Raw genomic sequence first — 25010 nt, 5'->3', positions numbered from 1 at the left:
TTTTTTTTTTTTTTTTTTTTGCTGCACCCACAGCATGAAATTCCCAGACCTGGGATTAAACCCACTCCACAGCTAGAACCCAAGCCACTTCAGTAACAATGCTGAACCTTAACCCATTGCACCACAGGAGAACTTTCTATAGGTGTTACTGGATTGCTGTCATGTTGTTTCCTCTGGTGGGTTTTCTTTAGTCTTAACAATTGTCCAGCAAAATTACCTTTTTTTTTTTTTCCTTTTTTGGCTGCCCTGAGGGCATGTGGAGTTTCTGGGTCAGGGAATCAGATCTGAGCCACTGTTGCCACCTAAGCCACAGCTGTGGCCACGTGGGATCCTTGACCCACTGTGCCAGCCGGAGATGGAATCTGTGTCTCAGCACTCCCAAGATTCCACCAATCCCATTGTGCCACAGCGGGAACTCCAGCAAAATTACCATTTTTTGTTGTTGTTTTGAGGCATGTGGGGAGTGACTGCCTCCCACTATCTCCTTTGCTAACATTTCTGTTTGTCTAATTGGCACAGTCCTATTTACTATAGAATATTTTCTTACTCTCTATTGATGTATCCTACGCTGCCGTTTCAGGACCTCACCACTTAGCTGTTTTCTCGTCAGTCACATATAGTGCCCTTTTATGCCCTTTTATAGCCTAAAAGTTGTTCATGAAGGCCTCGGGTTGTGCCTTTGTATCATCAGCTAAGTTCTGTTAAGATTCAACATGATCCACTACTTGCTTTCCTTCCACTTAGAAGAAATCTATATAACATGCTCACCATTAGCTGTGCTAGAGCATTTTTTCGTTTATTAAATGCAAGCAAATACAGTGTAACTTTTTAGTTACATTTGGGGGTTACAAGATGATGGATACTTTGAAATATGGTTAATTTATTGGCATATTTGATTTCTTCATCACTTGACACAATCACTCTCTTTGTTCTAATTCCCAAAACTTTGAGGCAGGATCGGATACATGCAGTTTCTTTATATTACATATACTTTCAGGGCACATTTCTTAAGATACTACTACAGCTATTTGAGGGTTTGCTTAGAATAGTGATTCTCAACCTGGCTGCCTTTTGAATCTTATTTGTGGTTAGGGATGGGGTTCAGTGGTCATTTATTAAAAACTCCCAGGATGCATCTAGGCAATCTGGATTGAGAATCACTGACTTAGAAGCTATGCTGAAGAATTTTTATAATTTAAAAAAATGGTATGTAAAATAAGAGCCTTAGACTAGATAGTTCCACTGATGACATCCTGGGGAAGGTGTGAAGCCTGTGGCTGTTTTAATCTACAGGTTAGGCGAGAGTGATGCATTTAATTTTCATGTGATGCATTTCCCCTCTGTGCTGTAGCCTTGTATTAGTTTCCTAGTAACAGATAACCTAGCTCCTGTAACAGATAACCATAAACAGATGGCTTGAAAGGACAGAGATCTATTCTTTCACAGTTCTAGAGGCTAGCAGTCAGAATTCAAATGTCAGTAGTCCCTGTTCTTTCTGAAGGCTCTAGGGAAGTATCCTTCCTTGCCTCTTCCTAGCTTCTGGTGCTTGCCAGCAATCATCGACATTCTTTGGCTTATAGATGATCTCTGCAGTCTTTGCCTCTTTCATCATGTGGCATTCTCTACTCTGTGTGTCTGTGTCCAAATTTCCTTGCTTTTATAAGGAAATCAGTTCATTGAATTAGAGCCCATGCTACTTGATGACATCTGCAAAGATTTTATTTACAAATAAGATCACATTTATAGATACCAGGGATTAGGACTTTAGCATATCTTTTAGGGGGATGCAGCTCAACCTACAGCAAGCCTCATGCCCAGTAAACCACCTCCCCATCCAGTAAGGGAGCCAGTGGTCATAAAAGGAAATGAGTAAATGATAATGTAAAATTATTAAAGCTTATTCTCACCACAAGGAGAGCATTCAGAATCTATGTTCTACTGATAAAGGATTAGTTAAAATGTGAAAACCTGGGAAAGTCTTTCCCCCTTGATTTTTAATTTTACAGTTTTTCTCTAAAACCTTAACCTCTCTGTACAGTCCTGTGGGTTATCTGTCAGAAGTGCTAAAGAGAGAGTTGCAGCTGTGGCGCACTGGGTTAAGGATCAAGTGTTGTCTCTGGGGCTGTGCAGGGGTTAAGGATCTGGTGTGGTTGCAGCTGTAGCATGGGTCTCAGCTGCACCTTGGATTTGATCCCTGGCCTGGGAACTTCTATATGCCGTGGGTGCGCCCAAAAAAGAAAAGTGCTAAATGGCTATCCTTCAGCTTCTCTGCAATTTTTGGTCACTGTTTTCAAGAAAGTGTTCCAGTTTTGTGCTTGTTCTTTGGAATCGCCTGTGCGTGCAGGGTTTCTGAAGGTATGGAGTAGGGCCGGGGAATTTATACTTTGAACAGTACTCCAGGTGCTTCTTATACCTGGGTGTTTGGGAAATGCAAGCATACAGAATAAGGCAATTGTTATCCATCTCAGTGGTTCGATTTTTTGTTTTGTTTGGTTTGTTTGTTTGTTTGTTTTTGTCTTTTTGCCTTACCTAGGGCCGCACTTGTGGCACATGGAGGTTCCCAGGCTAGGGGTCAAATCGGAGCTGTAGCCGCCGGCCTACGCCAGAGACGCAGCAACGCAGGATCCGAGCCACGTCTTTGACCTACAACCACAGCTCACGGCAACGCCGGATTCTTAACCCACTGAGCAAGGCCAGGGATCGAATGCGAAACCTCATGGTTCCTAGTCGGATTCGTTAACCAGTGAGCCACAACGGGAACTCCAGTGGTTCGATCTTTGAAGGTGACTTGAGGTTCTGCCTGGACATAGGAGATGACTTGGTGCCATAGGTAGGGAAACGGCCCAAGTATTTCATTGGTTCCCAATCTGATGATCATCAAAATCACCTGGGAACCATTTAAAACTACAAATGCTTGGATTCAACCTCAGAAATTCTAATTCATTAGGGGACACTTGTTTTATAAAGCTTCCTAGGTGATTCCAATGACCAGCCAGGTTTGAAGACCAGACCACTGGTACAGTACAAAAAGTAAAATATTTGGAGTCAGTTGGTCTGGATTTAATTATTGATCTTTCACTTTTAAATCTTATGAACCTGAGCGAAAGGACTCACATTCTACTTTGTAGTATTTTTAAAGGGAGACGAGGTTGATGTTTTAACTATAATTCCTTGTCAGCCTACAATCAGATTAAGGGAAACGGTCAAGATTTCTCAGAGTAAAACTGGAATGCCTGGTATTCTACCATACTTATTTTGTGGATTAAGTAATAATATTTGGGATAATATCAAGGTAATAATTTGGATGCGAGCTTTTAATTTCTTATTTAATAAGCATATTGCCTGTTGAATAAACTACCTTTCTTTTTTTCAGATCTGATTATCATGGACCTGCGACATTTTCTTATGTGCCTGTCCCTGTGCACAGCCTTTGCCTTGAGCAAGCCCACGGAAAAGAAGGACCGCGTACACCATGAGCCTCAGCTCAGTGACAAGGTTCACAATGATGCTCAGAGTTTTGATTATGACCATGATGCCTTCTTGGGTGCTGAAGAAGCAAAAACCTTTGACCAGCTGACACCAGAAGAGAGCAAGGAAAGACTTGGGTGAGCTACCAGCTCTCAGGGGTCTAGTTAGGGCAGTGACATTTTTTTAATAAATCAGTTCATTCTTTTTTTTCTCTTCTGTTTCAGTCACTCAGTAAAGCTATGTTGAACTACCTCTGTTGAAAGCTAACCACAGAATTGCTACCACTAAAATTTAATTAAGCGCTCATTTTCCTGCACTTCTCCATTGAGTAGTAGTTTTTACCTCATTCTACAAAGCAAAGTCATTTATCCGTAAAAGTGCCAGATACTGTAGGACTCAGTTTAAACTGCATCATCTTGCTCACAAAAGAACATTACATGAGGGTCGTCTTAACATTGTTGCTTTTCATTTTTAAAAACCATCTGTGACCTATTCATTACTGCTCATGCCAAATCTTTGAGTAGATAATAGCTGCACATTAGATCCCTGGACTAATTTCTGTAGAGTTTATGATTTCTGAGAATGTCCTTCACCCTCTTTGGTTTCATTCTCAGATATTTAATTAAAAACCAAACCAAACCAACCAACCTTGCCTTTTAGAAGGTTGTAGCAAGTAACTGTGTTAATGTCACAGTATGCATTGCTCTTGCAGTGGCAGCTGGGCCCTAGTCAGATTCTGTGTCTCTTAGTGGGCATCTTTTTGCCTAAAGAATTGATTTGGAAGAATTCTAGTTAGTTCTTGCTTTCTTCCTTTCCTTCCTTCCTTCTTTTTTTGTTAATGGCAGTCTTTTTTTTTTTTTTTTTTTCTCCCCTGGCTGCACCTGCAGCATATGGAAGTTCCTGGGCCAGCAGTCAAATCTGAGCCACAACTGCTGCCTGCACCACAGCTGCTACCTATGCCGTGGATCCTTAACCCACTTCGCCAGGCCTGGGATTGAACCCATGCCTCTGCAGTGACCCAAGCTGCTGTAGTTGGATGAATCCTTAACCCATTGTACCACAGCAGAAACTCCTTCAGTTGATTATTTCTAACTGAGGATCTGAGAATGTCTTTTTTTTTTAAGCTCTTTCACAGCCTTGATTGTTAAGGAGATACAGATTAATTTAGATACAGATTAATTTAGTGAACATTTTCTCCACAGAGAGCACCATTGGTGTAACTTTCTGAACTCCATTCAATAGATTTGTCTGAAAAGTTGTACTACATAGGAATTTCCAAAAATATTTTATCCATGGATAGTGCTATGATTAGAAGACATTACAAGGTTTGCTTTGGGTGGTACTTCAGAATATATTTCTTCAATGGATTATCTGGTAACTTCAGGATGTTTTATTCTTAAACACTGACAAATAATCAGAAGATTTTGCTATGTAGAATGAGAAACTACCAAATTTGAAAACAGAAATAGATCAAAAGAGTTAGGCTTCTGTTAGGTTGTTTTTCTAACTTTGAGGGACCATGCTCCCTTTTTAAAATTTTAATCTTATTACTCTGCTAACATTCCAGCCTGAGGGTAGGGATGCATGAGGGTGTTCTCAGTCTTCACGTCTTGCCTAATAATCATGCGCATGTCCAGCCTGTATTTTGGTCCGCACTTGTCTCTTTGCAGAATTACTTTTAAATGATGAAGGGCCCTGAGGTTTGGAATCAGTCAAGGTGTTCTTGCTGTGTGCAGGTATAGCAAGAGCTCTGCTAGCAGTCTTTAGTAAAGAGAAAATGTTCCTTTTTGTCATCAGTAAGTATCAGAAGTTCAACACATGAGCATATTTGATTAGAAGAAGATGGTTAAAATCTTGGTTTTCATGGGATGTATGAGTGAATAAAGTACTATTTGCTTCTCCCAAATTTTGGAGATACTGGCAAATGGCCCCAGTTGATAAGATGATGTACTGTTGAAAGCAAGAATTCCAGGTGAACTTTCTTTTAACTTAGTCATGGTGACATTTCTAAACATTGTTTGGTATGTGGCTCTACACCAGAGGTTGGGAACAGCAGATTCCTCCTCTTCTCCATCTACCTAGGAGGCCAATAATTAGGAGTTAAGATTTGTTTATACCCCTAGCTGCAAAAATTCACTACTATTTTAAATTCCTTAGTAATAATATCTAGAAGACTACAGGAAGCACTTAAAAACAATTTTGGGTTTTTCTTTTTTCTTTTTATTCTTCCTGGCTTTGCTTTTTAGGGCTACACCTGAGACAAGTGGAGGTTCCTAGGCTAGGGGTCCAATCGGAGCTACAGCTGCCGGCCTATACCACAGCCACAGCAACGCCAGATCCTAGCTGCATCTGCGGCCCACACCACAGCTCGTGGCAACTCTGGTTCCTTAACTCACTGAGTGAGGCCAGGATCGAAACCTCGTCCTCATGGATCCTAGTTGGGTTTGTAAATGGCTGAGCCACGAAAAGAACTCCTTGTTGTTTTTAAATGGCCATACCTGCAGCATATGGAAGTTCCTGGGCCAGGGATCTAACGCACACCTCCATAGCCAGTGCATTTGGATTCTTAACCCACTGTGCCCCAGCAGGACCTCCTAGAATGTTTTTTCTTGTGAGTGTATTCTCAACCCCATCCCACCCCCAAAAAGCATAAATATGTTTAATTTTCATTTATGTGTCTCCCAGTGATGATTTATTTTTTTTTAATGATGGTTTATTTATTTTGAGGTGGTGGTCTGTAATATAATGAAATTTCCACCTTTGATATATCTGCCATAGAAATGACCCAGAGCAGTTCATCATCCCTTTTTGGGTCATAGGCCCTTTGGCCATCTAACTAAGGGAAAATGCACACATATGTATATATATATATATAAAATTTCACATGCTGAACATTTCTGGAATATTTTGAACCTTTGTGGAGCCCCTTTATTGGCCCAAGTTCTTAAAAAGCCAAAGGATTTGCTTTACGCACCTTTTGAAATGGAGAGGCACATGTTACCTCTTAAAAATTAACATCAGGTCCACTAAGTGCCTTGTGTCTATCTTGGAGTAAATTGCTTACTTAGTGGCATCATGACTGCATCTGTAGGGTTCTCCAGTGTCATGGAACTACAACACCATTAGCTTCATAAACTTACACAGGTTTTTAAAGACTGGTGTTCAGAGCTTCATGCCTAAAATAGGACGTGCCCACGTCCAGTGTGCTTTGACAGTTGCCTGCTGCTGGATAGCCAGCAAGATAAGGATGGCTTTTTTATTTTTAAATGGTTGTGTGTGTGTGTGGGGGGGTGTTGTTGTTCTTAAAATATGTGGCCCACAAAGTCAAAAATGTTGCTTATCTGTCCTTTTTCAGAAAAGGTTTGTTAACCTCTGAATTAAGCCCTTAGGGATATTTCTTTTGGAATAAATAGAATGGCATTCAGCCAACCTAATTAGGAAAAGCCCATCTTGAGCAGTCATATGCCTTTTTTATCTGAGTGATCCTTCTCTTTAAGCTATTTATAATAATTTAAAATTTTCTTTGGGTAATAGGAGGGGTTCTGATACCTTGCCCTTTTTTTTTTTAATGGTATAGGGGCACTTTTGGTAGCCACTACCTTTGAACACAAACTGAATTCCAGTATAGATAATGCAGATGTTTTGGGCACTACTAAAACTCAATTTATTAATAATTGTTAAAATTCTACAGGGTTAAAGTTGCAAAACAGTTTTTGTCCTGTGTCCATGTAGATAGAGGAAAATATTTTTCTTTCTTTTTTTTTTAGGACCACACCTGCAGCATGTGGAAGTTACTAGGATAGGGGTTGAATTGGAGCTGCAGCTGCTGGCCTACACCGCAGCCACAGCAACACCAGATTCCAGGTCCGAGCCGAATCTGTGATCTACACCGAAGCTTGCAGGAATGCCAGATCCTTAACCCACTGAGTGAGGCCAGGGATCAAACCCTCATCCTCATGAATACTAGTCGGGTTCTTAACCTGCTGAGCCACAACAGGAACTCCCAAGGAAAATATTTAAGAGGTGACTTCTTTTAGAGCAAAAGCTCTAAGATTATACCTTCTTTGAAAGAAAATGCTTGCTAATTATAGGATTTAAGTAATCGACAATCATGGCTAACACTATATCAATATCAAGATGAGTTTGTGTCACTTGTATTCTGATTCTAATCACTTTCCAATGTTGTATTTGTGAGGTAAACAAACTGGGAAGAGACATTATTTGCTATCAAATGACAGTCTTTTTCAGTCCTGTAAATAATAGAGCATAGGAGTATGCTAAGATTTCACTTCCATTGGAAGTTTTGATTTAAAGTTCTTATGACTTCACATAGGCTGTCTTAGCTTCTATAAGTAGGTGATTACATCTTTAAACAGGAGTTTTCATATCATGCACATATTTTGAAATTCTTAAACAAATCCTTAAACGTCATCAAGATGACAAATCTAGAAGAAAGAAGCTCATAAAGGGTGAAATACAGTGATTCTTTGGCTTTGTAGTTCTGCTTTATCATCTGCATCCTAACTCTCAGCTTATTAACATTCTCATAATCAGGGATGTACATTCTCATCACAGTACTTCTTCACAGCTCTCTGTTCTTGTGGTTATATGTAAAAATCCAGTTCAACATAGTGTATAATAAACTGCTAGCTATTTTTTAGAATAAGCATGCTTATGTCTTGGTGTACCTGTTTTGGGGTTTTAAAAAAGTAAACTTGACTTTATGTATAAGTGATCCTGGAACTGGTTTTTGGTTTTTTTTTGGGGGGGGGTTGTCTTTTGTCTTTTTTAGGATCACACGTGTGGCACATGGAGTTTCCCAGGCTAGGGGTTGAAGTGGAGCTATAGCTCCTGGCCTATGCCACAGCCACAGCAGCTCAGGATCCGAGCTGCATCTGCAACCGATACCACAGCTCACGGCAATGCCGGATCCTCAACCCACTGAGTGAGGCCAAGGATCAAACCCGCACCTCATAGTTCCTAGTTGGATTCGTTTCTGCTGTGCTACAACGGGAACCCCAGGAACTGTTTTTGATATGTTTATATTTTTAAGAAAGGTGTTTTGGTTTTTTTAAAAAAACACAGCTGAATATTTTAAAGTCTCGTTTAAGTTTTTGAATTTCTAGAAAACCAAGTCAGTGGTTATGATTATTTACCCAGAAATTGAGATTCTCCTAAAAGCAATAAAGAAAAATATAAAGATTTGCATGTTGTGATACTAAGGGTAGAGAACTCATATAGGAATGGATATTCGCTCCTGAATTCTGACCATCAGCTGAAACCTGCCTCTAAAGGGATAGTCCGGATTTGCTTTTGGATCCAAGTACACCAGCCATGGACTGTGCTTGCCTTATCCAGGTGGCTCATTACAGACCCAAAACAGACACTTAAGAGAAAAGTTTTCAGTTGCCTGTCTGGCAGTTTTGTTTTGGAGATATTTTTTATTTCCACGCTTTAGCCTTGGGCAACACCGGTGGCCACAGCATACACCTGGCTAAGTCCAGAGCCTTGTGTCCTTTTAACCTCTTGCTGGATTTCTCTGCATTTTCTACAGAAAGATTGTAAGTAAAATAGATGGCGACAAAGACGGGTTTGTCACTGTGGATGAGCTCAAAGACTGGATTAAATTTGCACAAAAGCGCTGGATTTACGAGGATGTAGAGCGACAGTGGAAGGGGCATGACCTCAATGAGGACGGCCTCGTTTCCTGGGAGGAGTATAAAAATGCCACCTACGGCTACGTTTTAGGTAGGTCCCTACTATCTGGGGGAAAAAGCCTTGTGGAGCTGGCACCTTGAAACGTAACTGTTTTGTCTTGTAGAATGATTGTAGATAAAATAGACGCGGATAAAGATGGGTTTGTGACGGAGGGGGAGCTGAAATCCTGGATTAAGCACGCCCAGAAGAAATACATATATGACAATGTTGAAAACCAGTGGCAGGAGTTTGATATGAATCAAGACGGCTTAATCTCCTGGGATGAGTACAGAAACGTGACTTATGGCACTTACCTGGGTAAGGGGCAAGATGTCAGCCTGGCAGAGACCATGGTCTTGAGTCAAGGAAACAAATGGGTCACGCAGTGAAGGAAAGGAAGAAATTATGCTTATTTTAGAGAGCTTGATGCTGAGCTGACTCTCCTTCACTTCACTGATTTAAATTGGTATATTACGTATTTTTAAAAATCTCTTTAATTTTGGTTTTCTAGGGTCTGACATCTCTTATTTCTTTAGCATTTCAGGTATACTTTCCCATTTCTTCATTCTGTCATCACTCAGAGACCATTTTTGGAGGAGATCTCATTTAAAAGGCTGCATTGTTCCAACAGTGCAAAGCAGGAGGCTTTGAGATGTCTCTTGATATGGTCACATTAAAGTGTTGGACCTGAAATTCAAACCAAATTAGATTTCTTTGTAGCTCATGAGAATAGGAGGATAATTACTGTCTTTCCTTAATAAAATAAAGATCAAGTATAATAGCTTTCCTTGATGGAATTTAACTGTTTCATTATGTCTGCTTACTGAAGTTTAGAAATGAATATTTCCCATTTGTTTTCTCTGGCACATGAGTGTATCAGCCTGCTTTGCAAATGCTTCAAGGCAAATAAATGTGACTGATTGCTTTCTGTTGATTCAGTAGCTTTATTCTTGGACCACCTGTTAGTATTTCTCTTATTACCCTTGCCTGCTGTTGAATGATCCGTGGCTGTTCTACTGAGTTGATGACTTAGGATGTTTTTATTAGTGAGATTCCTCTATTGTATATGATTACCTTTTGAGACAAGAATATGTAAATGTTACTCCTTGCATTTTTTTTTCCTGGAAATTAGGTGAATTTCTGGGTTAAAGCAGGCATTCTCCATCACTGACTTAGGGGCAGTGAATATGTGATCTGTTTCCTCCACTGGATGGCCAGCTGTCCATGTTAATTACAGGACTGCACGCATTTCTGGTGAACAGACTTTTATTTCTGTATCAGGCTTGTTCTCATTCCTAAGACTGAAGTGGCAGTCTCTCTCCATGCTTGACACTTAGCCAAGAACCAAACATATCCTTCACCCGATTAAGAACATGTGTATTGAAAAGTCAGTGCAGATGGAGAGGCATCTATGCTTCCTCTCTCTGGCTGAGATCCAGCACCTTTCTGGTCTATTTGGAATTAATTATAAATATAAAGCAGTGGGTAGGCTATTGGTGATCTCAATAGAATGGTGTGTTAATAAATCTCAGGTCAGACCTAGGCACTCACTTGCTGTCCAGAATGAATCTTAAACTCTTTATGATTATGTGCACAAAAATCTGTTGAGAGCTTTGTTACCTCATGGGGCAAATGATTCAATGTAATGGGTATTTCTACTGACTGAGGCTCTGCATAAGCCAAAGCACTGGCTGGAGAAACAATGTCTTTATAAGGCATCTTTCCCTGGAGGCCTGTGGGTGGACAGTGCTCAGGGTAATGACGTACCTTGCAAAAGTGCTGAGGAGTTTTTTGTGAGAGTGTGTTCTTGATTGAGTTTTGGGTTCAGTTACAAATCATCATAGCTTTTTATTTTTTCACTCTTTTGTTTTTTAGGGCTGCACCTGCAGCATATGGAGGTTAGGCTAGGGGTTGAATCAGAGCTATAGCTGCTGGCCTACACCACTGCCACAGCAACATAGGATCCAAGCCGCATCTGTGACCTACACCACAGCTCATGGCAACGCCAGATCCTTAACCCTCTAAGCAAGGCCAGGGATTGAACCTTCGTCCTCATGGATGCTAGTCAGATTCGTTAACCGCTGAGCCACAATGGGAACTCCTAAATCATCCTAGCTTTAAATAATATCTGTCATGAATCTGCTTTCCACAAAAGGAACATCAACCCTGTCTCTGCCACAAGTAAAATGAGATACTAATATCCACCCTGCCTATACCAAAACAAGATCACGAGCTTACCCATAGCTATGTGCCAGCCAGCTGGCCCAGTAAACTGGCACTTAGGATGGATAATGGCACTCTGAGCAGTGATGATAGCCACGTGAGTTCAGTCATTAAAAATAAAGATTTAGGAATTGCTGTTGTGGCTCAGCTGGTTAAGAACCTGACAGTATAGTGTCCATGAGGATTCAGGTTGGATCGCTGGCCTGGTTCAATGGGTTAAGGATCTGGCTTTGCCCCAAGCAGCTGTGGCGTAGGTCACAGATGCGGCTCAGATCCAGTGTTGATCTGACTGCTACAGCTCCAATTTGACCCCCAGCCCAGGAACTTCCATATCCCATAGGTGTGGCTATAAAAAGAAACAAAAAGAAAATAAAAATAATAAAGTTTTATATCTTTTTTCATCCTTATCTATGTGCATGTTATTGGGCTACTTGATTCCAGTTGCTGTGTTTTACCAAAGGAGGAGAGAAGGGCTCTTAGTTGAAAAACTAGTCTAAATATATAAGTTGTCTTCTGTTATCTCTTATTTATATTGAGTATACACATATAGGGCCCCCAAAGCCTCATGATTTAGTAAACTGTCTTACTGAATTTTGACACTCAACAAAGAATGAAGCTTCAAGTTGCTCAACTCTTAAAATAGAGCAGTAGTTTATTGTTGTTTGGAAAGATTAAAGTATGGAAAGATTGAACTATGGTATCAAAAGTCAACAGTGTAGGAGTTTCCATCATGGCTCAGTGGTTAACGAATCCGACTAGGAACCATGAGGTTTCGGTTTCGATCCCTGGCCTTGCTCAGGGGGTTAAGGATCCAGCGTTGCTGTGAGCTGTGGTGTAGGTCGCAGATGCAGCTCGGATCCCACATGGCTGTGGCTGTGGCGTAGGCCGGTGGCTACAGCTCCGATTGGGCCCCTAGTCTGAGAACCGCCACATGCCCCGGGAAGCGGCCCTAGAAAAAAAAAAGAAGGCAAAAAAAAGAGTCAACAGTGTAATGTTACTGTTAAGGGGTTCTGAATTTTTTTATAAAACTAGTGCACTAGTGCTATATCTTTTCTTACATGATCGGTATGTTGCAGAAACCTTTCTTTTTTTTGGTAGTGTTTTTGTCTTTTTTTTTTTTTTCCTCTCGGGCCACACCCATGGCATGTGGAAGTTCCCAGCATAGGGTTCGAATCGAAACTGTAGCTGCCAGCCAGTGCCACAGCCACAGCAATGCTGGATCCGAGCCACATCTGACCTACACCATGATTCACAGCAATGCCGGACCCTTAACCCACTGAGTGAGGCCAAGGATCGAACCTGTGTCCTCATGGATACTAATCGTGCCTGTTACCACTGAGCCACGACGGGAACTCCTCTTTTGTTTTTATCATGCCCCCAGCATGCAAAAATTCCGGGGCCAGGGATCAAACCCACACCAAAGCAGTGAACCGAGCCAGTGCAGTGACAAAACTGGATCCTTAACCTGCAGAGCCACCAGGGAACTCCAGGCATCTTTTACTTTTCAAAATATGTTCACATGTTATCTTATTTGGTCCACACAGCAATTGAGATTGTAAAGTGTTGTTTTGTTGTTTTTTTTTTTTTTTTCCTTTTCTGTCATTAACTCCTTCATATTTTTTTTCCCAACTTAAAGAAACTAAGTTTGTTTTTCTAGATTCTAAACTACTGCTTGTGCAGTTCAACATCCTCACAGATAGGTCCAAAATTCAATGTGGTTATAATCTAACATTTATTTTTTATAATAGCTTTATTGAAGTATAACCAACATACAATGTACTGAATATACTTATTATTTATTTATTCATTTTTAATTACTCAATGAATTTTCATTGAATATACTTAAAATCACAATTTATGGGTTTTGATATGTGTATACATCTGCTAATTCATTGCTATAATCAAAATAAATCAACATTTCCTTCGCCCCAAAAGTTTCCTTGTGTCCCTTTATAATCCCCACTTTTCCCATGCTCTGTCCCTGGGCAACCACTGGAGTATTTTCTATAGCTCTAGATTTGTTTTCATTTTCTAGGATTTTACAAAAATCGGAGAGGGGAAGTAGTGAACAGGACTTGTATCTCATGGTATATTTCTGAGTTGGCTGAAAAAAACTGTAAAGTATGACCTTTCAAAGTGGTGATGTTCTGGTACTTGACTCCACATAGCCTGTGATGGGATAGAAGGCTTTTGATATCTGACTTCTTAATCAGAGCCTAATGTTTAATAAACATAGCTTACATTTATTAAAAGCCAACTCTGTGCCAGGCACACTTCTTACTTATTCAAACCTCAAAACAATCCTGTGAGGTCAGCACTGTTGTTAGCTCCATTTTACAGATGAGGAAATTGAAGCACAGTTCAGTTACTTGCCCAAGGTCACATGGCTAAGTGGTATAACAGTATGACTTTAGAACCACCACTGCTTCTTGGATATGACTAGAAAACGCAAACCCTCTAGTAGCTTTTGCACCAATACCAGTGAAGCATTAAACAATAGGTCATATAGCCCCGAAGCCAGGGTTCCATGTTGAATGGCAAGCATTTCATTCAACTCGGATCTGACTTCGAGATCTTTGATTACGAAAACTGAATGTCTTTATACTGCTGCGTAATCAAGAGTTAACCCTTTACTGCTTGGTTTATATTTCTTGGAAATTGATTCCCGTACATTTTTGTGTTTTCTGGAAGTCTTTTAAGATTTGACCTCTATTTTTGTTTTCTAGATGATCCAGATCCTGATGATGGATTTAACTATAAACAGATGATGGTTAGAGATGAGCGGAGGTTTAAAATGGCAGACAAGGATGGAGACCTCATTGCCACAAAGGAGGAATTCACAGCTTTCCTGCACCCTGAGGAGTATGATTACATGAAAGATATAGTAGTGCAGGTGGGTGAGAGCAAGGGTTCCCAGTGGAAATTTTCACTTTTTGTTGCTTACACTCTTCCTTTTTAGCCTTTCTTCTGTATTTAGAAGAATGACTTGCTGTACAAGTACTGGCCAAATTGAGTCCAAGCTCTGTTATAAATTGTTTTTCTGTGATCTTGATGGTGCCTTAGACTTTCTGTTTAGTGTGACAGTATTTTACCATCAGATAATGGTATTTGCCATTTCATTTGTGGCTAGGTATTGAAAGCATGAGGGGAAATTCTATTTTTTAAAAGAACATTAGACACTGAGTAATAATTGTGATAGTAAAGAATTCTCACAGAAGGCAGTTACTCATAAGACATAGACTATAGACATACTTACTGTAGACATACTTACTGGTCACTTCTCCTGTTGGTGTGACTGGGGCTACCACATCCCCATGGACTTGGAGGGGTAGTTCATTATTAAGCAGTGCCAGTGTTCCTTTAAGAAGACTATTCGTTATTTTAAGTTGAAGCATGAAAGAATTGATAATATTTCGCCGTTCTTTCAGCTAGAAAAACAGTAACTTACTGTGGTTCAACTATACCCACATACATATACATACATATGTGTGTGTATTTTAATGAATGATAAATAATTGCCTAAACTAATTCATTCAGATACTAACTTTAATTATTCTCTTCTGTCCAGGAAACAATGGAGGATATAGATAAGAATGCTGATGGTTTCATTGATCTAGAAGAGTATATTGGTAAGTCTGTTTTTAGTATTTTTCTTAGAAGAGACTGAGAAACTCTGGAAGATGCGATCACCAGTGGAAACAGCTTACCCAGTGTGAATGATGTCCACTCTTAGCACGTCATTAATTAGGTCAGACCAGCATGAGGAATAGTGGATCATGATAAAGTATGTGTAGCGGCACTGGCCAGTCAAAGTGTAAATATGAGCCACATACAAAATTTTAACTTTTCTAATAGCCACATCAAAATAATAAAAAAGAAACAGATGATATTTCTTTCGATTGTATATTTTATTTGACCTACTATCCTAAAATACTATAATTTCAACATGCTATCAATATAAATTATTGAGGGTAGGTTTTTTTTTCCATACAAGTCTTCAAAAGTATGTTTTATACTATAGCACGTCTCAGTTTGGACCTGCTACATCTCAGGTCCTCAGTAGCCACATGTGGCCAGTGGCTACTATAAGGGACAGCAATGCTGTAGTGCCTCCCAGCTACACTATGGAATTGACAAGAGTTGCCAGCAGCCTAGACTGGCCTTAGGAAACTAGGGAACAGAACAACAGAGATAGTTGGGTGAAGAAGTAACCAGTAAGTAACCTGTTGCTGATTCCTCTTACAGTCTTGCCTTTCCACTGTGTTGTGTGGTTTTTGTCTAGGTTCCCTAACCTTTTTCCTTTTGTCTTTCTTTTAAAGTTGCTCCTTTCTGCTATTTTTCCTTTTAGTTGTCTATTTTATTTATTTTTTTGGCCACGCCCTCAGCATGTTGAAGTTCCTGGGCCAGGGATTGAACCTGCACCACTTGGGCAGCAGCTTGGGCTGCTGCAGTGACATCACCAGATCTTTAACTTACTACGCCACGAGAGAACTCCTAGTTGTCTGTTTATTTTATTTTATTTTATTTATTTATTTATTTTTTGTCTTTTTGCTATTTCTTGGGCCGCTCCCGCGGCATATGGAGGTTCCCAGGCCAGGGGTCCAATCGGAGCTGTAGCCACCGGCCTATGCCACAGCCACAGCAACGCGGGATCCGAGCCGCGTCTGCAACCAACACCACAGCTCACAGCAGTGCCGCAATCTTTAACCCACTGAGCAAGGGCAGGGACTGAACCCGCAACCTCATGGTTCCTAGTCGGATTCGTTAACCACTGAGCCACGACGGGAACTCCCTTGAATACTCTTTTCTTCTTTTTTTTTTTTTTTTTTTTTGTCTTTTGTTGTTGTTGTTGTTGCTATTTCTTGGGCCGCTCCCGCGGCATATGGAGGTTCCCAGGCTAGGGGTTGAATCGGAGCTGTAGCCACCGGCCTACGCCAGAGCCACAGCAACGCGGGATCCGAGCCGCGTCTGCAACCTACACCACAGCTCACGGCAACGCCGGATCGTTAACCCACTGAGCAAGGGCAGGGACTGAACCCGCAACCTCATGGTTCCTAGTCGGATTCGTTAACCACTGCGCCACGACGGGAACTCCAATACGCTTTTCTTCTAAGACTTGATGTACTTTGAGTAGTGAGCAGTGAGAAGATAGTTTTCCAAAATGATTTTTTTTTTTTTTTGTCTTTTTAGGGCCACACCCTCAGCATATGGAGGTTCTCAGGCTAGAGGTCAAATCAGGGCTACAGCTGCCAGCCTATGCCACAGCCACAGCAATGTCAGATCCAAGCTGTGTCTGCAATCTACACCACAGCTCGGGACATCACCGGATCTTTAACCCACTGAGCAGGGCCAGGGATCAAGCCTGCGTCCTCATGGATGCTAATCAGATTCGTTTCCACTGGGCCATGATGGGCACTCCCCCAGATGATTTTTTTAAGTGGAGCTCATCAGCACAGTGGAAATAAATATGCCTGGGTGCATTTACTGAGCCCATTTCAAAAGTGGACTATTTCTATTTTTAAATATTTTATTTTTTAATTCTTGGCTTTTGCCAGCTTAGCAGCATTGCTAAAACTGAGGAACTCCTTTTGAACCTCCCGAGGAGAGGAATTACGTTTTGTAACTGTGAAGTACCATCATTTATTACACATTGGAGCCAAATGAAGAGATATTTCTGTCTTTCTCTCCATCATATAAAACTCTCAACTGTGTGTGTTGCTTTCTTTTGCAAATCATCAACTAATGCAAACACTTCAACATCAGAGGTACTGGCTTTGTAAAGCTAAGTCTCCTAAGCAGTATCTGCCAGTTTCCTGGGAGGTGCTAGTTTCTGCCCTGTTGAGGAGAGAAATCAGAAAGAAGCAAATGGTCTTTGCTTCTTACATTTAGCATTAATAAGTCCCCAGAGGTATACGGTGTTGAACCCTTTAAATGTATTATAGAGCACTGCAAGCATACACAAAATGAAATAGAATTATAATGAATTCCCTTGCACTAATGCCCAGCCTCAACAGTCCTCAACTTGAGGCCAATCCTTTCAAATCCACGTCCACTCTTTATCTGCTTTATTTTTTTGAAGTGAATCCCAATCAACATCTCATTTTATCTGTAAACATTTGGTTATATGTATCTCTCTCTCTCTTTTTTTTCTTTTTTTGCTTTTAAGGGCCACACCCATGGCATAGGGAAGTTCCCAGTCTAGGAGTCCAATCCGAGCTACAGCTGCTAGCCTACACCAGAGCCACTCAGGATCCGAGCCATGTCTGTGACTTATACCACAGCTCATGGCAGTGCCAGATCCCTGACCCACTGAGTGAGGCCAGGGATCAAACCCACATCCTCGTAGATACTAGTCGGATTCATTTCCACTGCGCCACAACAGGAACTCTGTTATGTATCTCTTAAGATACATATATATCTAAAAATTTTTAATAAATATCCACAAATTAATAATTCCTTAATATCATTATATAGATTGGAGTTTTAATAGAGAATTAAAGAGTATTGTTCTGTTCTTCACTCTTCTAGCTTTAAGGTACACTCACGTTATGTTGTATATTCCAGCTTTTATTAAAACTATGTCTTTTAGGAGTTCCTGCTGTGGTGCAGTGGGTTAAAGATCTGGCATTGCCCCAGCTGTGGCATAGGTCATAGCTGTGACTCGGATTTGATCCCTGGCCTGGGAAATTCCATATGCTGCAGGTGTGGCCAAAAAAAAAAGAGTATGTCTTTTAAAAACACTTATTCCCTCTCTAATTCAGAACTTTCCATGAAAGGTCTCCCTGACCCTCAGGACAGCTAGAGCAGGGTGCTGGCCATTGGGTCCTACAAATACTCTGTTTTCTGAATGTCCTGTAGAATGGGAAGGAAAAAAAAAGACAAGTCCTAATCTGAGACCTCCTAATTTGTGTTTAAGATATAAGGTTAACTTTAACTCTCAAGTTCTGGAAAATGCCAGTATCAACTATCAACTAAATGACAGGGCTAATGGTATTTAGTAACTAGTTCGATGTCCTTTATTCAAGTGGAAATAGTCCACGGATTGAGGGAGTAAAGTGACTCACGAGCAGTGGAGCATTCTTTGCAAGGGATTTTTGGCAAGAGCAGGTTTTTGTAGAATGTTAGAGGAGGCAACACAGATGTGGTTGGCCAGGAGGTCAGGGATTTCCTTTAAAAGACAGCAGGTCTTTTCTAGGATAGGGTAAGCTACCTAAAGCTAAGCTGGAAGGTTGGGATTGGTTTACTTGGCAGTGCAGGCTGACTTAGGTTTAGATTTGTGACATGGCCTGGGCAGCTTCCATTTTTCTGGGTCCCAACATACAAGTTATTTTTATCACAAGTATATAACAATCTTTAGAGATTATTTAGACTTACATTAGTTTGTTCCTATACCTTACATGAGATGCATGTACACTTCAATATAGTGTAATTTAGGAGTCTTCAGACTTTCACTCACGTAATTCCTAAAAGAATGTTGACAAACAGTATGACCTTACACATTTTAAAGTTGGCATCTAAAATATTTAAATAGGGAATTCCCACCGCAGTGCAGCAGGTTAAGGATCCAGTCTTATCTCTGCCGTGGCTCAGGTTCAATCCCTGACCCAGTACAGTGGGTTAAGAATCAGGCGTTGCTGGGAGTTCCCATTGTGGCTCAGTGCAGACTAATACAATTAGGAACCATGAGGTTTTGGGTTCGATCCCTGGCCTCATTCAGTGGGTTAAGGATCCAGCGTTGCCGTGAGCTGTGGTATCACAGATGCAGCTCGGATCTAGCATTGCTGTGGTTGTGGCTTAGGCTGGCAGCTGTAGCTCCAGTTCAACCCCTAGCTTAGGAACCTCCATATGCCTTGAGGTATGGCGCTAAAAAGCAAAAAAAAAAATCGGACATTGCCACAGCTGCAGCTTGGATTCCTTCCCTGGCCCAGGAGCTTCCATATGCTATAGGTATAGCCAAAAAAATAAATAAAAATAAAAACTATTTAGGTAGAAGTGTTAACAGTTGTAAAGAGTAATCTGTGTTAGTTGTAACTATTGACTTTAAAATAAATCTAGTAAAATTTAAATACCGTATATCAACTTCACCTGCCATTTATTCATATAAACAGACAGATAAAAGATAGTTGGGGGAGTTCCTGTCATGGCTCAGTGGTTAACAAATCCGACTAGGAACCATGAGGTTGCAGGTTTGATCCCTGGCCTGGCTCAGTGTGTTAAGGATCCGGCGTTGCCGTGAGCTGTGGTGTAGGTCACAGACGCAGCTCAGATCTGGCATTGCTGTGGCTCCGGCATAGACTGGCAGCAACAGCTCCGATTAGACCCCTAGCCTGGGAACCTCCATATGCTGCGGGTGTGGCCCTAAAATTAGGACAAAAGACAAAAAAAAACCAAAAAACCTCTCTTTGTTCTCATATCACTCAAGACCAGCAGCTGGAAATACTCCTGTTGCAAGTTCAGTAATTAAGCATCAGGAAAACGCCTTGCTTCTTGAGGTCTCTCTGACCTTATAACTGCTGTTAGGTTCCAAACAGATGAATGAAGAAGTATTAGGTCAGATTTGCGTGGGGCAGGGCGTCTTTGGGGGAAGACAAACCTGACTTTTGTTTGTCCGTTCACACAGGTGACATGTACAGCCACGATGGGAATGCTGATGAACCAGAATGGGTAAAGACCGAGAGAGAACAATTTGTTGAGTTTCGAGATAAGAACCGTGATGGGAAGATGGATAAGGAAGAGACCAAAGACTGGATTCTCCCCTCGGATTATGATCATGCAGAGGCAGAAGCCAGGCACCTTGTCTACGAATCAGACCAAAATAAGGTAAGTCTGGCCAGGCTCAAACACCTGGCAGTTATCAGTCTTTTTCTAACGGATTGCCACAAGAATTCCTATTGAGGTGCATAGAGAATTGAAAGTCTTAATTAGGCTTACGTCTGCTATGGATCTAGAGTTGGCGATTAAAAACCTGCAGGGCAGCACTAGCTCTCTGATGTCATTTTAGAAATCCCTTTGCCCCGTGTTCTAGCACTGGAGGAATTTCGGCCTCACTAAAGAGCCTCTGGATATAGCCTGTGCCCAGCATGCATTACCTGCTATCTTTGGAAACTCAAGAAATTTTCTTTGCTTTTCTCTTGTTATTTCCTTTGTTCTTTTCTCTCTTACAGGCTGATTTTGCCTACTCAAAGCTGGTTATTTCCTCCTTAAATCAAATATGGTTTTTAAAATTAAGTTCTTTGTTGTAGGTTATAAGTCAGCTTTCCTCTGAAGCCTTTTAAAACTACCTTTGATCAGTTCTCTGAGAGGGTCTTCAGTTCATTAAGAGTGATGTTACCCCTGAACCCTGCCACCTGTTTCAGATTTGAATGCTCTCCTTAGAGCAAGCTGAAAATCAGGCTAACGATGGGGTATGCCGGTATTCTGAATGTTCTTTTATTTAGGTTAAACTTCAGTTTTAATGCAGTTTCTTATTGTTGAGTCTTTTTAAGGGTCCATCTGTTTTGAATTCTTGCTTAGTCATTCAGTAGCCCAGTGCTATGTCCTGAGATCGGTGAGAAAAGGAAACTCATGTAGTCATCCCCTTGGGAATCTAGCCTAGATAATTCTTGGGATGAGTGTCTTCATTTGGGGTTCTGTCTGGAATCTGGTGGCTAGGGCATAGCGGAGCTAAGAACTGTGCTTGATATTAGCAGATTTCATTGTTCCTGTTAGACAGTGACTTGATTCACTGTGAAATGTTTTACCTGACTGTCTCTTATTCATATCCAGGAGATGCCCCACATTTTGCTCAGAAGACCTGTTTTTCTCTTCAAAAAAAAAAACAAACAAACAAATCCATGTCCTTAGCATTGAGTTACTTACTTATATTTTGTCTTTTGTCTTTTTGTTGTTGTTGTTGTTATTGTTGTTGCTATTTCTTGGGCCGCTCCCTCGGCATATGGAGGTTCCCAGGCTAGGGGTGGAATTGGAGCTGTAGCCACCGGCCTACGCCAGAGCCACAGCAACGCAGGATCCGAGCCGAGTCTGCAACCTACACCACAGCTCACGGCAACGCCGGATCGTTAACCCACTGAGCAAGGGCAGGGACCGAACCCGCAACCTCATGGTTCCTAGTCGGATTCGTTAACCACTGCGCCACGACGGGAACTCCACTTACTTATATTATTTCCATCCTTCCACTCTTAACTTTCTCAACAAGAAAAATCTATTACTTGCTATTTTCACGCACACGTGTGTGTGTGTGTGTTTGTGTGTGTTCAGGGGGTGGGGCAGGGGTCACGAGGATTGAATTCACATTTAATTTAGTGGGAATTATAATCTTTTTTTTTTTTTTTTTTTTTTTTTAAATCTTTTTAGGGCCACACCTGCGGCGTATGGATGTTCTCAGGCTAGGGGTCAAATCACCACTGTAGCTGCTGGGCTACACCACAGCCATGGCAGCATGGGATCTGAGCCACGTCTGCGACCTGCACCACAGCTCACAGCAACACTGGATCCCCAACCTACTGAGTGAAGCCAGGGATCAAACCTGAGTCCTCGTGGTTACTAGTCGGGTTCGTTACGGCTGAGCCACAACAGGAACTCTGGGAATTATCATCTTAAATCTTGACTAGGCCTGTTGTACTTATGCAGTGTTTCTGCATTTGAAACGGAAAATATATTTTGCCTCAATTCATGCTTCTCTCTGATTTCAGGACGGCAAGCTTACCAAGGAGGAGATCGTTGACAAGTATGATTTATTTGTGGGCAGCCAGGCCACAGATTTTGGTGAGGCCTTAGTACGACATGATGAGTTCTGAGCTGCAGACAGAGGAACCCACGTTTCTTCAAAAGTAATTTATTTTTACAGCTTCTGGTTTCACAAGAAATTGTTTGCGCTACTGAGACTGTTATTACAAACTTTTTAAGACATGGAAAGCTGTACCGAAAATGATCCCGTCCCCATTCCTCCTCCTCTCTGAGGGACTGGAGGGAAACCGTGCTTCTGAGGAACAACTCTAATTAGTACACTTGCGTTTGTAGATTTACACTTTGTATTATGTATAACATGTGTGTTTATTTTTGTATTTGGTTTCTGGTTGGGAGTATATGAAGGATCAAGATCCTCGGCTCACTTTGTAGGCAAACGTAAGCCCTTCACTCTGTCTCAACCCTTAACATGTAATTTTTATAATTCTGAATTAATTAATTTGAAGCCTGAGATCAATAAAAAATGTTCAGGAGAGAGAGAAGGGAAGAAATAGTCCCCACAATTTACAGTTGGAAAGATAACACTTAAGCTCGCCTGTTGAAAAGTCTATTTCAAAGGTAATAGGGGCCGCATATTCTATTTAGTTGCTCCGGGTCCAGGTCCGGGCACTGTCTGGGCAAGGACAGATCCCTGTGCTGTGAGAAAGCTTGGCTCAATTTAATGTCGTTCATTCTTCTTCTTCTTCCCTTTAGGACTAGCTGTTTGCTAATTTTGTCGGGCACAGCTGTGGTGGGAAGAGTTGAGGCCAGTGTCTTGAAAATCAATCAAGTAGTGAGTGTGATCTCTTCACAGAGTTATACATAGAAACAGCTAGAAAACTGAAGGAAAAGTACAAGCGTTTTCAGGGCACATGCTTTTTTCTGGGTGTGCATCTGCTGAAGTGCTCAAGACTGTCATGCCTGTTGAATCACTGTAAGTGCCCTGGTCAGCTCCTGTTTGCCTGGGTGTCCCGAGGACTGCGTCTTGCTCTCACTACAGTTAAAATGTACTCCTTTCCAATCATGTCATTGAAAGTGCCTTTAAGGAGAGAAATGATCATGGAATGAGGATTCTTTTAAGAAACCCCAAGATAAAATAAAGAGATTATTTGGACCACCTTAAGTGAAAGCTTAGACCCTCCTAGTGTCGTGGGGATTTTTTTCTTCCCTTTTTCTTTTGGATGGTGGTTAAATAGCAGTATTAATTAGGGGCTTGGTTGCAGTGTTCTTATCTTGTGGGCTGGTTTCCAAAAACCACATGCTGCTGAATTTACCAGGGATCCTCATACCTCAGAATGCTAACCACTTACTACTAGGCCTGTTTCTGTGTTAGCTGGAGAACTTGAGCTAAGACGCGAAGATGAGAGGGTTCTTGGGTTTGAGGACCATCGCTCACCCTTCCTGCCTTTGACCCCTCCCTCCCTATGTCCCCATCTCCTCTTCTCCTTGCTGCCAAAAAAAAGAAAGTTTATCATGGATCAGCATAGCCAATGCTTATCAAAGAGGAACATTGTAGAAAGAGCTGAAGACATCACCCTCTGTTCCCACCTCACTTTACCTGTACTTTACGTAACAGGACACTCTTTTTGGTCCCTTTCATACCGATGGACTTCTTTTGAGAAGAATTATTATACTCTAAGTTTTTAGCCCTCAGGTTACTAAGATGAATATATATGTATATCTAACCTTTATTACTGCATATATCTTTCTGGATAATACATTCAGGTGGTGCTGGGCGATTATTATAATCTGAACCTAGGCGTATCCTCTGGTCTTCCTCCATCGTGTTGAGGTGGGTTACTTGGCCTGGTAAAAAGCCGGATATCATGTAACCTCATCCTGGCCTTTGCATTGAACTCTGGAGAGTGGATTCACTCCTTTAACCCCAATGTGAGGGAACGGAAATTCTCTGCATTCCAGATTCCCCGTTTTTATTGTTCAGAAGACCAGGGGTAATTAATAGTGCCACCAACCCTGGCTTGGAGAGGGCACGTTACGAATTGTGTGGCAGGAGAGCCTCGCAGGTCACCAGGTGCAGAGAACCCGGGCCTTGATTGCTAAAGTCACGCACTTAGAGAGCAAGCCTTCGTCCGCCAAGGCAGCAACTTCTGGATGCTGGGCGCTCGTCAGGAAGCATTGTACTCTAATCTCTAATGATCCCCCTGGGGTTTTTTTGTTTTTTGGTTTTTTTTGTTTGTTCATTTGTTTAAATCAAGCCTGAAGCTGGTGAACAGTAGCTGCACACCTAGATTGTGTGTTCTGTGAATGCTAGCTCTCTTGAATTTGGATACTGGTTATTTTTTATAGAGTGTAAACCCAGTTTTATATTCTATAATGCAAACAGGTACCTATCTGTTTCTAAATAAAACTGTTTACATTCATCGTGGGGTATGTATGTCCTTTATTTTCTTAAGAAATGAAACTCTTGTTTAGAATGATGGGTGCTGTAATAATAGGGGAGAAAAGGAGCTCCCCAGAAGGCTGACCTTGCCAACCCCAACAGAGAAGTTAACGATCATCTCCCAAATCGGTTACTCCTTTCTTCCTATCCCTAAAGTCTTGTAGCATCCTTCTCACTGCAGCTATAGCCCTTCTCTGCTGCCTTTGGGCCATGTGACTGGAGAGGAGCCCAGCTGCTCATTACATAATTGTCTGATGCCAAAAACAAGCCATTTCTGAATGTACATACATTTATCTTGATTTTTATTTCAAAAAGGCTCTTCTTCTGGAGGGTGGGAAGGAGGAGTATAAGGTAAAACAGTTTTTTGAACATTCTTTTTGTATAGTTTATAAGTGGTATTAAGATGTGCGAATTTGGGAGTTCCCGTTGTGGTGCAGTGGTTAATGAATTCGACTAAGAACCATGAGGTTGCGGGTTCGATCCCTGCCCTTGCTCA

General features: G+C 41.3%; 1 protein-coding gene across 3 annotated transcripts in view; it reads left to right on the top strand.

Annotated features, from left to right (window-relative positions):
• The window catches only part of CALU (calumenin), a 34087-nt gene extending 9593 nt beyond the window's left edge, over window positions 1-24494 (top strand). Inside the window, exons 2-7 of one of the 3 annotated variants that reach the window (XM_003484023.4) lie at window positions 3374-3605; window positions 9023-9216; window positions 14115-14281; window positions 14957-15017; window positions 20009-20208; window positions 22080-24494. In XM_003484023.4, coding sequence (XP_003484071.1) covers window positions 3385-3605; window positions 9023-9216; window positions 14115-14281; window positions 14957-15017; window positions 20009-20208; window positions 22080-22184 — 948 coding nt within the window. In that variant the 5' untranslated portion in view covers window positions 3374-3384 and the 3' untranslated portion in view covers window positions 22185-24494. Of the gene's footprint in view, window positions 1-3373; window positions 3606-9022; window positions 9484-14114; window positions 14282-14956; window positions 15018-20008; window positions 20209-22079 lie in introns of all 3 variants that reach the window. The other 2 variants (XM_003134705.6, XM_021079308.1) reach the window with 2 other exon arrangements.

Source organism: Sus scrofa, chromosome 18 (assembly GCF_000003025.6).
Source record: "Sus scrofa isolate TJ Tabasco breed Duroc chromosome 18, Sscrofa11.1, whole genome shotgun sequence".
NCBI classification, from domain to species: domain Eukaryota; kingdom Metazoa; phylum Chordata; class Mammalia; order Artiodactyla; family Suidae; genus Sus; species Sus scrofa.
This window is presented reverse-complemented; position numbering and strand designations above follow the sequence as displayed.